The sequence below is a fragment of the Stenella coeruleoalba genome (assembly GCF_951394435.1).
Source record: "Stenella coeruleoalba genome assembly, chromosome: 21".
Taxonomy (NCBI): Eukaryota; Metazoa; Chordata; class Mammalia; order Artiodactyla; family Delphinidae; genus Stenella; species Stenella coeruleoalba.
In genome coordinates, this window is record NC_137167.1 from 25622424 (window position 1) to 25636553 (window position 14130).

At 51.1% G+C, this 14130-nt stretch overlaps 1 protein-coding gene across 1 annotated transcript in view; it reads left to right on the forward strand.

Moving 5' to 3' along the window:
* Positions 1-14130, forward strand: part of DLGAP2 (DLG associated protein 2) — a 718648-nt gene that overhangs the window by 680491 nt on the left and 24027 nt on the right. Inside the window, exons 10-11 of the mRNA XM_079909047.1 lie at positions 10487-10836; positions 11740-11781. Of these exons, the coding sequence (XP_079765173.1) occupies positions 10487-10836; positions 11740-11781 (392 nt within the window). The remainder of the gene's footprint in view (positions 1-10486; positions 10837-11739; positions 11782-14130) is intronic.

A 14130-nucleotide genomic window follows, 5' to 3' on the forward strand; every position in this document is an offset into this window, starting at 1 on the left:
ACAGGAGCATGGGGACAGAGTCTCTGAAGCAGAGGTACTTGGGAAAGGACAGATACAGGCTCCATTGCTATTGCTCCAAGTCTAGGTCTCCACGCCTACTTCCGCCAAGAAAATCCCCATCAGCATAATTCTGGCATCACACGGCAAGCATCTGGGGAGCAGTGCTAACAGAGAAACCCGTTCACTCTCTCAAACCTACAACCCAAGGTCCAGGTGCTGAAGCCAATAGGATGGACAGGTGTCCTGCGTGGCTGAAACGGGGAACCCGCTAGGTTCCATGTGTTCAGTGGGCAGCTCTGAGGCTGGCAGAAATGAGCGAGACCTGTCACAGCAGCGGGAAAGTCCCCTGGGAGTCCAGGGTCCTCAGCGTCAAGCCGAGAGCGTCTTCCAGCTCAGCTCAGCTCAGCTCTTGATCAGCGACCCCAGCTGTCCTGGTCCTCAGTCAGGCGTCAGCTCCATCGTCAGGGAGGCCCAAAGCCCCAGTGTGCCCAGAGGGTGGAGGCCACAGAGGCAGCTGTGGGCAACTGGACCTCCATCCCTCCCGAGGGTGGTCTGCGTGGCCCTTCAGCTCCTGCCTGCAGTGCTCGGCCACCAGACGCCTCACACGCAGCCCTGATGTCTTTGTTCACTGCGCGAATCCGCAGAACCACCGGGGCAGGTGGAGTCTTCTCCCCACTGAGAGTTAGACGCAGGAAAATGCCTGATTGACTGGGCGCCTTCCAGGCTGCAGAAAAGCTTCTGTTTCTACTCTCAGTCTGGATTTGTGCTCATCAGAGCCAAATCTGAAAGGTTAGGGAGAAGAAAGATGGATGCTGTCCTGCGGGTGTGGACGCCCACGGCAAGCCCCGCCCACACTCCAGGCACTTAGAGGCCCTGCCCGTGACTGGAGATCAGGGAGTTCCTTTTCTGAAGCCCCATTTGAATGATTCCTCTTTTCCCTTCAGTTAAGTTGGCGTTTTTTCTAGTCATGCATTCATTAACATGCAGGTGTGGAATTTAGAGATGTTTGTGTTTCTCTCTCTCCTTTAAGAAAATAATTCCATGAACCTGGTGCTAACTGAATATTAAACTAGAAAAGTCAATTGGGTTTTACACACATCGTGGTACTTTTCACAAACATGTCATGAAGTTGCACTTGGAGTCTGTCACCTCGAGCATCCTGTGTGTTTTAATGATGCGTCTGGCTCAGCGTCTCCTCTCCCGGGACAAAAGACCAGGAAAGCCAGGATTTCCTCACTCTTGGGTCCCCATGGCCTGGAATGTGCTAAACATTGAAGAAATAGTTGCTGAGTTTTTAATGAACAAACGGGTTAATTAGTAAGGGATGTTTTTCTCTCTGAGCTGCCCTCAGGTGGTAACGCTGTTCCCAGTGCAGGTGGTTTTCACTCTGTGATTGATGTTACGAGTTTAGAGCAGAGAATAAAACTTTTCATGTGACGTTGACAGCACACTGCAGTCGCCAGCAAACATGCAGGGACGCATGGATCAGCAAACCAGCCCTTTGTGGGGACTCATTTAGAACCTCTTTGTACTTCATTACAGACTCTGCGTCATCTGTTTTCCAGCTCCAGGTGTCAGGGCCAGGTTTTCTTTTTAATAAAGAATATGATGGGAGGTGGAGCCCAGGAATGGCAGGCAGCTGGCAGACCGACACGTTGCCAGCAGTGTCTGAAAAGCACAGTAAATGGCCACTTTGGTCCATGTCTCATCTCCTCCCTGTTTTATCTCAGGGCCCCGCTCGGGGATGACTCACTGTGCAGTCCCCATGCCAACCTCTCCTCTCAATGCACCCTCTCCTGCAGGCCAGGGAGGGACACGATTTCCTGGAGATCGGAGGCTGCAGTGAGCCCTTCACGCTGTTAGAGGCCCCTGGTTTTCAGGGTCCCATTATTAATGGGGAATTCAGAGCAGATATAGTTCCATGGCCAGGACGAAGCAGGAGTTCACAGACACATTGTGTTTGCACAGTATTTGTCCTTGTGCTGGGTCTGCGAGCTTTGTAAGGGAGTTGGATCCATCCTTTGCAGAAGGTGAGCGGGACCTGCAGCCCCATGGCCGCTGACGGCGGTGCCAGGATAGGGCCAGGGTCTCACTGCGTCCAGGCAGAGCCGCTACACCCCATCCCACGCCCCTAGTGGCCGCCAGCGTCCTGGCCGCACGAGCTGTTCGTGCTCAAACTGTTAGTGGTTACTGACTCAAGCAGGCCCAGAAAGGTCACCGGGAAGCCCCCAGCCGGGAGCTCTGATTTATTGGCACAGCTGACTGCTTGATCTCAACACGGCACACACGGAAGGTGCCTCTGGCGCTTGTCCTGTGCGTCAGGATCGATGACTGTGTGTCTGTTTCTACTGCAGTCACCTGGAGATTGTGACTATGTTGTCCGTATGAGAGGTTTGGGGGGTCTTCCAACCTTATGGAACTTTCCGGGAGAAGTAGACAATATTTAGGATGCATTCGTTAGACGCTGAGCATCAGTAGGTGTCAATAGCTCAGAAGTTATGGGTTGATTTTACCCTTGCAAGTAGCATCAGCTTTATCATTTTATTTATTTTTTCATTGGAAGGTCGTTTTCTTTCCTTGAGTCAAGAGACAGTAGTGTAGTAACTCTGGATACTTTAACTCCAGTGGGTCACAGCTACATACTCCTTATTTGCCATGAGCAGACATGAAAATCGATGATTTCACCATCAAACAAAACCCCACCCAAGAATGACCCCCTCCCACATCTTGGTGGTAAAAATACAATTCTGGCACAACTTTAATGTAGACTTTATTCACGATTAAACGTCCCAAGTGAAACAAAGAGCAGCCCACATATTGCTTGTGAGGACAGGACAGCGCCTTCCACTACTTGATCTGCAAATTCTCCACGAACAGATTGACCCAAGTCACCCAGTTGTGTCCCTGTGATGGGTCTGTCAGCTTTTCCACTGAAATAAATCATTCTTTTCAAAAAATTTTTTCATCTAAGTTGAAAGCCTCCCATTCTCAAAAGATGCGGGACACAGTTGTGTCACACTGGACACTTGATTTGGGCGGGGGGCGGGGAGAGACACCCTCTGCTGCCCGTACGTTTTCATCGTTTTGTCTTGTTATCTGATCTCTGTAAGCTCAGCGCTTACGGTCATTATAATCAATTCCCTGTTGTGTTATCATTTTGTTTACTGCCTGGGCCCTTGAACACTCAGAATTCTGTACTTAGAAACTTATCTGATTCTTCACATCCTTAAAAGTTGGCTCATTCTCAGTTTTTTTTTCAGAAAATCCAAGTTCTTCTTGTGCAAAGTGAGTTTTAAATATTTAAAATGAAAACAGGAAGTGTCTCAAACCGTGAAACAGCTGTCATCACTTCATTTTACTGTCTGCAAGATGTTAGATGCTGGTTAGACTATAATTTCTTGCTAATTAACACATCCGAGGTAGATGTCTGTGCCACCAGCCCATCAATGTTGCCCCAGAACTTGGGGGACCCAGACAAGTTTTTGTAACTTTAGGGAAATCACTGTGTGCACGCTGGTGGGATAAGACTTCTGTGTCCTGTTTGATTTACACTTATGTTTTGAGACTGACATTAATTAAAGTGTCAAAATAGCTTTAATCTTTTATGTCGAATCTTTGTCTTTGGTTTGGTTTTCTCCAATATCCAAACTCTCATTAGACATTCATGGGCTTGATGACTGTAATTCCTTTTATGCTGTTATCTTTGAAGTTCTAATTAAGAGTGCAGTGAATTTAAGTGTCGCTGTTACATTCAAATAGAACGGCGATGCCTGACTTTCGAAAAATATTTTATCTTGATTACGTATTTATATGACAGAATGCTAATTTTTAAATTTCCTATTTGGCTTGCAAATGACTTGTAAGGACTGAATTCAGAAATGTGTCCAGAATTCCAGGTGTGGAGGGATAACTGGGCATGCATTTAAAGTAACGATGTATTCACATTTGAGATTACTCAGAGCCACGTGGAAGTAGAGACTGAGCAGCAGTGTATTTCATCCCATTCAAGTTAGTTTACCTCCAATAAGATGTGTTTCTCCAAATTCTCCTTCAGTAGATTTGCTAACCCAACACTTTGAAGACCTAAAGGGAAGTCCTTATGACCGATGTCCTCTGCTTTATGTCATCTGTTGAACAGATGGGGGCTGCTCATACTGATTCAACTTTGCCTGGAGAAAACCTCTAGACCAGCACCGTCCAGCAATGAGAATGTTCTCTGGCCTCTGTCCAGTACTGTCCCCATTGGCTGTTCGTGACTATTGAGCAGTTGCAATGCAGCTCAAATGCGGAGGAACTGATGTTTAAGTGGAGCTGAGATGTTTAGATATTTCAGAAGTTTAGGTCATTTAAACTTGGCTCCGGGCTATGCTATTGGACAAAGCCGTCTGGAATGCGGCCCTTCTCACGCAATCAGGATAAATCATCTACGAGGTTTTGGGCACAGTTCACCTGGCCAGCAGGGTCAGCAGCTGCAGCCTCTCCCCATCTGCCCAGCTCACACCCTTCTGACCAGGGCTTTGAGCCATTTCTTCAGAAAGGGTCCCAATGAGATTAACTCAATCCCGCATATATATACCGCATATATCTGGGAAAGTACGGTTTTCACCTGCCTCTGCCGTGGTTCTCATTCCGCTCTAACAGGGAAGAGAAACGTGTCCCTTAAGTATCACTACTATTGGTTTAGTACAACTTTCATAGAAATCTCCCTAAAATGTATTATATGCATGGCTCCTTCCATCTTAAATAGTGTAATTAACCTTTTCTTGGTGGCGCAAAGTCTCACATCGGTATCAATAGACTCAGGAGAGAAGGCACGTCACAGAGCCGCTGCTTTCTGTCACCCCCATTATTTTCAGGGTGAGTCTCACCAACTCATCTGATCCCCAAGACATAAGCAGAGTCCAGACTAACTCAGGAAATGGATTAAAACACAAGTGCCTTTTAATCTCTCTCCCTAGAATCAGGAAGCCACTTGAAAATCTCCAGGGATTTTCACAGCATTAGACACATGGTGAAAGAAATCGATGACAGGCTTTTAAACCCAAAAGAATGTTCCTGCCTGGACTCAATTAAAAAATAAAAATAGAGTAGTCAGGCCGTCAGACACCTAAAGATGTTAAGTAATCATTTCATTTTTTACTTTAAAATTTATCTTTGATCACTTTTATTGAAACAAATCTTGGGATGTTTCGAAATCTCTCTGTTGATTCATCTGCTTTTTGAAGCTGTATACACTTTGACAGAATTACATTGCTAAGTTAAAATTCAAATTTTCATTCGTATATAATGTTTGTCTGACCTACATGTAGAAAATGATAGATGATACAGCCTGTAACTAACAATGAGCTCACTCATTATTACCTAAACTGTTCAACTGAATAATCGAATATTTTTCTTGAATGTGTAAAACGTTACCTGTCATGGTTTATTTTAATCCGTGGCAGCAAATTAACATGCTCAAATGAGCATTTTTTGTCCTTTCTTTACTATATTTCCCAGCTTCTAATTCTAATTCTAAGGAGGCGTTTAAGAATATACAATTCTACTCCGTGAGATTATAGGTACCGACATGTATTTGTCAAAAGAATGGACTTATGAATGAGTACCTTGATATACTTTATTTTTCAAAAATTCTGTCACAGTGTTATTTTACTAATCTAAAGTAGTTCGTATACATTAATTTTTATTTACCCAAGGCTGACAACTGACACTTAATTTTTAAATTATCCAATTCAAAAGCATACAGTTGACCAAGAATATAAAAGTGTTGCATTGTCAGCAGTAAACAGCCTCATTCAAAGTCACACGAGGGATCACATCGTGTGCATATAGGGCCTGAGAGGGTGGCAAAAGGGACATTCAAAATGTGTGTTAAACGCCTGTCTTACGTCTGAAACTACAAATCCCGTTTGGACTTCTGTACTAACGTGTACTAATGGATCTGATATCTGGGTGCCTGGAAATCTTTATGTGTGTTTTCTGAATGTGTTTCTTTAACTTGTGTAAATTTACTCTCAAAACATTAGGTAGCGCCTACTTATTTCATTATAAATGTATGTGTTGGATTTTCACTGGAGCCATTTCAAGGGGAATCAAGTGACAAGTGATAAAGACATTCAGGGGCTTAAAACTGTCCCACCCTTGCACATACTTCCCCCATTGAGAAGATGGTGATTGGCTCCCAGAGGGTGGGAAATCCTCACGTGTTCAGCCAGAACGTTCCCTGGGCCGCTTAGCTAAACGTCGGCCCACGTGTCTTCAGGGGAGCCCCAGGTTCTGGGGGGACGTCACGTGGTCGTCCCCTGGAACAGCTCGTGGAAGCGTGGCAGCCCTGGAACTCCACAGCCAGTGGTGCAAACCAGCCGGCAAGGCTGCCGGGACCCGAGTCTACACTGCCTGCCTGAGGACAACTGCCTCAGAGGATGGCGGGGGATTCGATGCAGGGGTCCCATCCAGAATACCCCAGGGATTAGAGCAGGCTGAGCCGGGTCGAGGTCAGGGAAGGGAGGAAGGAGTCTCTCTAGTCGGCAGCTGCGGGGGCGTTGGGTCCCGTCCTGCCGCTGACTCTCTGGCTGCCCTCAGGAAAATGTTCAAAGATACTGGAACCTCCGTTTTCTCATCTGGGAAATGGAAGAACAAGTGCTATCAACCGGCAAGGTTGTTCTGCAGCTTCCATGAGGCTGAAGGATGGAGAGCTCAGATGGCCACAGAGACGCTCTCCCAGTTGTAGCCGTGCCCTTGGGTGTGCTCCTGGCGGGGTGCACGCTGATTGTTCTTCCCCGAGACTGTGTCTCCTAAACACCCCTACGGTGACCCGGTAACAGCCTCCGAAGAAATGAGGTGGCGCCGGGTGCTGGTTGCTGTTGGTGTTTGTCTTTCTATCCATTGGGGGAGGAGCCATGAGCAGCTGTAAGCGACCTCCGCTGTCAGGGCCGCCCTCCCCGAGACCGCGCTCCGCCGCCCCTGCGTGAGCTTTGTTCCCCGTCATCCTCGCGACAGCAGATAAGTGACGTTGTGGCTGCTTCCCTTTTACAGATGAGCAAACTGAGGCTGAGAGAAGGCAGCTTCTCCCAGATCACACGCACGCTTACATCACTTTATGTCTGAAGCAAGGAAGATTTACTGTAGCTCTAAAAGAACCAGAATGGAAATACGGGAGATTTCCCTTTCTTTTTTAAAAATTTATTTATTTTTTATGGAAGTATAATTAATTTACAATGTTGTGTTAGTTTCATGTGTACAGCAGAGTGATTCAGATAATATATACATATATATATTCGTTTTCATATTCTTTTCCATTATAGTTTATTACAAGATATTGAATATAGTTCCCCGTGCTATACAGTAGGACCTGTTGTTTATCTAGTTTATATAGAGTAGTGTGTATCTGCTAATCCCAAACTCCTAATCTATCCCTTCCCCTTTGTTAACCATGAGTTTGTTTTCTATGTCTGGCTCTGTTTTTGTTTTGTAAATAAGTTCACGGTATCATATTTTAGATTCCATGTATAAGTGATACCATATGACATTAGTCTTTCTCTGTCTGGCTTACTTCATTTAGCGTGATAATCTCTAGGTGGCAAGATTTCATTGTTTTTTATGGCTGAGTAATATTCCATTGTATGTATGTACCACATCTTTACCCATTCCTCTGTCGATGGGCATTTAGGTTGTTTCCATGTCCTGGCTCCGGACATAGGGATGCGTGTATCTTTTCAAATTAGAGCTTTTGTCTTTTCTGGATATATGTCCAGCAGTGGGATTGCAGGATCATATGGTAGCTCTATTTTTAGTTTTTAAGGAACCTCCACACTGTTCTCCATAGTGACTGCACCAGTTGACATTCCCACCAACAGTGCAGGCGGGTTCCCTGTTCTCCACGCGCTCTCCAGCCAGTGACTTTCGTGCCCACGGGGAAGAAGCTGCAAACTCCAAGCTCCGGAGTCAGCGCATCCACAGGTTGACGGCGTGTTTGGTTTTTTTTTTTTTTTTTTACCATCTTTATTGGAGTAGAATTTCTTTGCAATGGTGTGTTAGTTTCTGCTGTACAACAAAGTGAATCAGCTATACGTATACATATGTCCCCATATCCCCTCCCTCTGGCGTCTCCCTCCCACCCTCCCTATCCCACCCCTCTAGGTGGTCACAGAGCACCGAGCTGATCTCCCTGTGCTATGCGGCTGCTTCCCACTAGCTATCGATTTTACGTTTGGTAGTGTATATACGTCCATGCCACTCTCTCACGTCGTCCCAGCTTACCCTTCCCCCTCCCCGTGTCTCAAGTCCATTCTCTATGTCTGTGACAGCATGTTTTTATAAAACATTCACCAGTTAACGTTCTTGAAGAGGCAGGTATTCTTTGCTTTGCAGTTTTCCTCTCTTGGAGCAGTTCCTTAGCCTGGTGATGGGGCCGGGCTCCCTGACTCCTAGGACCTTGTGTCCTAGTGACCTGGGCCCCATGGGAACGATGCTGGGCTTTCAGCAAGCCCGTTCAGTCCTGGGTGTGCTCTGAGGGGGGCCTGGCAGGGCCGCGACGGTAGGTGTGCGAGGGAGGTTAAAAGGCTGCGTCGAGCAGGTCTGGCGGTCCCGAGGCTTTGCAGGCTGTAGAGGACAGGACAGAGGGCGGGACCAGGGCAGGAGGGACAGCAGGGTCGGTGGTGGATGCCTTGTGATTGACTGAACCCGGATGGACAGAGGTCTCCTTAAACCAAAGTGTTTTAGCCACTAGGACAGCACAGGCGGACAGGCCTGCTGAGGATGTTGAAGGTGCCCTTAAGAAGCAGACTTGAGGCACAAGGACCCTGGGGTGTGGATGACGTTCCGGGGGAAACAGGAAGAGCCGCTCGCAGCCCCACGTCCGGGAGGGCCACTTCCTTCGGCTGGCGACACAGCCTCCGGACTCGGGCTTATTTAGAACAGCAGCTAGTGGTAAGTGCTGGAGGTTGGGAGCCTTTCCTTAAACACCGGAATCTCCCACAGTAGAGCCCTGAATAAAGTCAGCTTTCCACAGTTTTCCTCTAGAGCTTGGTGAGTGTCTTTAAAGAGAATGCTTTCCGAGGTTTCTCGGGTGTAAACCATATTCAAAGCCCATTCTTCCAATAATCCTGTGCCCCCCTGTGTTTCCTACCCTTCAGCCCCTCTTTCCCATTCATCCTTTCAAAAATGTGTGCATTTCATAAATTTTCATGCGAAGTTGTTATGTCTTAAGATAATCCTGACATGACAAACTCATTTTGTTTTATTTGCCTGTGTTCATCTGGGATGACATTTGAGGCTTTATTTCTTGGGAAAATCCATTCACGCAGAGTTAAAAATCACTGGCGCAGAGGGTAAAGGTTAGGAATGTTGGTTGAAGTCCCCACACACAGGAGAGGAAATGGTGCATTTCCACACAGCAGCAGGATGGTGATCCCCGGGCACGGTGTCTGGAGGCCCTGAAAGGAAACAGCTGCTCCGTCTGTCCTCACGGACGAGGCTCGGCCCTCCCAGGCCGTCCTCCTGGGCACGTCTGGTCCCCAGGCCAACAGCCCCCGACGCCTGCACCCTGCCTGGGTGCGCGTGCTTTGCGTGGTGATGAGGGTGCCCGGGTCCCTCTCGGAAACACTTCTGCCAATCCTTCCTTCCAGGTAAAGAAACACGACCAGCACCTATGGAAAACCCATTCCTTCAGAGCAGATGTGATATATTCCTGCTGTGAAAATTGGTAACACCCAGAGCCCAGCAAATATACCTGATGAATTTGGGGTGCCTTCTAAGAGGCAGTTAATATCATTTCATGTCGAATTGCACTTATTTTCTTTGGGGGGTTTACTGTCAGCGTCATGTGTAGAACTCCAGTGTGTGCGGGGCTCAGAGGAGGCGAAGTGGTGGTTATGAACCGGGTAGACGTGGAGACCCGGGTCCCTTCTCAGTCGCCTCCTACGGCTTGTACCCAGGGAGCGTGTACTTATGGGGAACAAAGAGCTTTCTGATACTGTGTGTTTTTCTCCATGATTAAAAGAATACCTATTCATCAGAAGCGTTGGTAGGATGTACAGAGAACTGTCAGCCACACCGTCACTGAATGATGCCCGTGGTTAAAATGTACTTCTCATCTTTCTTCATTCACAGATTTTCTTTACAATAGATTCCATCTTAGGCTGGATAGTCGAGTAGGCCCTGCTTTTTTAACTTGGAGTTATAAGCATCTCGCCTGCTACCATGACCGGCGTGTAGACGATGGTGTGGCTTCCTTCTGCCCTGCTGAGTCAGACGTTACTTATTCTGCTGGATTTGGGGGTGTTTTTATAGTTTTTCGCTGTTATACACACATCCCTGTCGACTCTCTCTGAGCATAAAGGGTTTTCCCCACACTCTGCCTCATTTTGCTAGGCTAGACGTCGGGGAGAAACCTGCCCAGTGGCCAAGGGAGGGCTCGGTCGTGGACCAGATTCCCTGCGGGCGGCGGGGACCCGGCCCCGCTGACGGACCTCTGTCTCTCTTCCAGCCGTGTCCTACACCAACTACAAAAAGACACCACCGCCCGTACCCCCCCGCGCCACCTCCAAGCCTCTGATCTCGGTGACGGCGCAGAGCAGCACCGAGTCCACGCAGGACGCCTACCAGGACAGCCGCGCCCAGAGGATGGCTCCGTGGCCCCAGGACGGCCGCGGCCTCTACAACTCCACGGACAGTCTGGACAGCAACAAGGCCATGAGCCTGGCCCTGGAGACGGCCGCGGCCCAGCGCCATGCCGCCGAGGGCCAGGGCGGCTCGGTGCGGACCGGTGACAAGGCCACCCTCGTGTCCAAGGCCGAGAGCTTCCTCCAGAGCCGGCGCTCCTCCGTCGGGGTCCAGGTACCTCCCGCGTGCCCCCCACGGTGACACAGACCAAGCACTGCCGGCCTTGGCCCGGGCCCTCGCAGGGACCCCGCGGGGCCAGAGGATTCAGAGCCTGGGCCCGGCCTTCAGGGGAGGCCGGCCTGTGGGTGCAGCGGGCGGGATGCCCCGGCCAGGCCCACCCGCCACCCGGAGGGCCCCCCCCAGGCATTTCCAGGGGCTGCCAGCTGCTTGGAGAGTATGGAAATAGGTTATGCTGACACTTAAGAAGGAGGTTTTGTGGTTGAAACCTGATTTTTAGTCTTGTGGCCGAACAGTAGAGAGGGGAGGAAGGGCATTGGGACCAAAGGTGAATGACAGGCAAGGGCTGCTTGTACGAAAAAGGGGCTCACAGCTACTCGATGTGAGCCCGAAAGTCCCCGCGCCGACCCCAGGACGCTGGTGGGTTAGCTCTGGTTCACTGTGTTCTGAGCACTGAGGGCCAAGCCATGTCCGCTCAGGCCGCAGAGGCCGCCCCTACGCCAGCTCCCACCACCGCGTCCACTCGGGCGCAGGGGCGGGGAAGGCGCCTAGCTAGGAAGAGCACCACCCAGCTCCTGCCCCAACCCGGGGACGGCCCAGGACAGGCCTCGCGCGGACCACGTTTCCCAGGATTTCTGCCATGACTCCCTGCAAGAGGTGGTGTCGGCCAGCCAGGCAGGTTCCCCGTGGCGTCCTCGGCGAGCACGGGCGCCTCCACCAGCCCGAGTCCAGCCGAGGGCTTCCCTGGCGCCAGGGAGGAGGGCCTGCGAGCTCAGCTTGTGTGAGAGGGGAGCCGTGTCCTGGGCGTCGGGGGCCGGGGGCTGCAGACTGGGGAGACTGCCCGCTGGTCTGGGTCCTCTGAACCCGGTCTCCACACTGTGGCTTCGTTGTTTTGTTTAGGACTCTGAATTCCCAGAGCACCAGCCATACCCAAGGTCAGATGTAAGTACCGAAATAACTCCAAAGCCAAGTACGCATGAATTTTCTTTTTCTCCCTTTTTGGATTATCCATACAACTGCTCATGTCACCTCTCTCTGTCCTGATTCTATATGCCAGGCTCTATGCTAGGTGCTCCCAGATTACTGCAGGGAACCCTTGCATCCCCTGATGACACAGAATCAGCCCCACTCTGATGAGGACGAAACTGGGGCTCAAACGGGCAGGCGACTCGCTGCAGACGAGGCCTGGCCAGGCGGGTGGTACTGGTACGGGGGCAGCTGGCGTTCACTCGGGGGTCGCTCTGCCATTAGACTCACGTCTCCAGACGAGACTTGTGAGGCCCCCAAGCTCAGGAGGCCGAGGTCACCTTCCTGGGCGCGTGTGCCCCCCGGTCTGCCCACCCGCCCCCTCCCACAGGGGCACGGCCCACCCAGCCACAAACAAGGCTGGAGGGTCGACTTCCAAACACGAGGAGTTGCTGACTTACCCGAAAATAGCGGGAATTTCCAGGTAATTCAGATAATTTCAAGGAATTCCAGACGCCCATAAAGCGAGTTTATCCGGCCACCACTTCCTGCCTGCAAGTCACCCCAGGAGCCACCCCCCCACGCCCCATTCTGCTTCCGGCCGCAGTGCCTCTCCCCAGAGGATCCCCCGCTCTGCCCAGGCCACCCTCCCTACCAGCCTCACCGGACCCGCCCCCAGCTGCGCATCGCGTGCCGGCCGGGCGCACCTGCCGCCTCTTGGTACCCAGCGCCTAGCACAGCGCCTGGCACATAGCGAGCTCTCGGTCAGTGTCGGTGGGCGAGTGTGGGCGAGCGTGCGAATGCAGGGGTTCCGCTTTCCTCCTGGTGGCATGTCACAGCACGATGTGAGCTTGTCACCTCGCGGTGGCCAAGGGAAGTGAGCTGGAAGCCAAAGAAGATGTCGTCCAAGAAACTCGAGTGTCAGGATAATTGGGAGACAGATGGGTGTGGGGCGCCAGCTCGAGGGCACAGGGGGGAAGAGGGATGAAGTGAAGACCGAGCCGATGGGAGGACCACCCCTAGATGCCTAGAAAGCTCTAGAAGAATGCTCGAGGGCGTCAGGGTGGGCAGGGCACAAAGTAGAGGTGACGCTGAGGGCGAAGAACGGGGCTGGCTTGGGGCCACGTGTGGATCTGCTGAGTCTGCGTCCCAGCCCCGCCCCGGGCTGCCCTCATCCTCACGGTAGCCCCACGGGCCAGCTGGAGCCACATCCCCGTCAGGGACGGGGAGCCCGAGGCTGGGGGTGAGTGACTTGCCTACAGGTCGACAGCCACCGGGGGAGGATGGGACCCCAGCCTGCAGTCTCCTGCCGCACACGGAAGGGGAAGAAATGAGGGTCCTGCGGTGACACCCCCCCGGGAGCCTGCTGTGGTTCTCACCCCATGACCCCTCGTGGAGGGCGGCAACGCCCCCAGCCCCATCACGCTGTCCTCAGCTTGCAGGGCAGGGTAGCTGGTGTTCTGCGAGCCCGTCCAGCACTGGGGGGACGGGTTCCCGCCTGGCCTGCCAGAACCAGGACCTGACGGGTTCCCAGAACCACAGCTGTTGGGGAAACTTAGAAAGTGCAGAGTCTTTTCATTGTACAGACACTGTCCTTCCCACCGAGCAGAGTGTGCCCTCCTGCCTGCACCTTCCCTGGAGCCCGGGCCCAGGATGAGCACTGATGTGTGGGGTCCTCAGGGGCTCAGCTCAGGGCTCCTCCCGTGACATCCTGCCCCAGGCCCTGCAGGTGTGCGCTACACCTGGGTCCCTCCTGGTGACATATCCCAGCCAGCACACCTGTCTTCTCACTTGGAGCCCACACCTGGCCCTACTTCACTTTTCTTCACGATGGTGGTGACATTTAGCTATTTTCTTTGTGCTCACTTTTGTTTTTATCTGTGGTTTGTCTGTTATTGCAGTTTCTACTTGTATGTGTGTGTGTGTGTGTGTGTGTGTGTATGTGTGTGTGCATGTGAAACTCTGTAGAACATGTTTACTCTTCCCATACCCTGTGATGTGGTTTAATGTCAGGGATCATTCAATCCCGTCTGCCTCAGTCACCCCATCTCTAAAATGGGAGCGATTCCCACTCTGCGGTGTCACCAGCTGGTTACTGGGTTTAAACATCCTCTCTGTGGTGATGCTGATTTACCCTGACCCAGGACGCCCTCGGAGTCCCAGCCTTTTCATGTTTCCAGCAAGCCTTCCCTCCCCACCCCACCTTCCTAACTGCTTCTGCTGGGGCTGCGAGCATCTCACAGAGCAGGGCTGGCAAATCATATTTAACTGTTGGACTTGTAATAAGTCCCTGAGGGAACTGCGGGGACTTTGTATGGGAAGCAA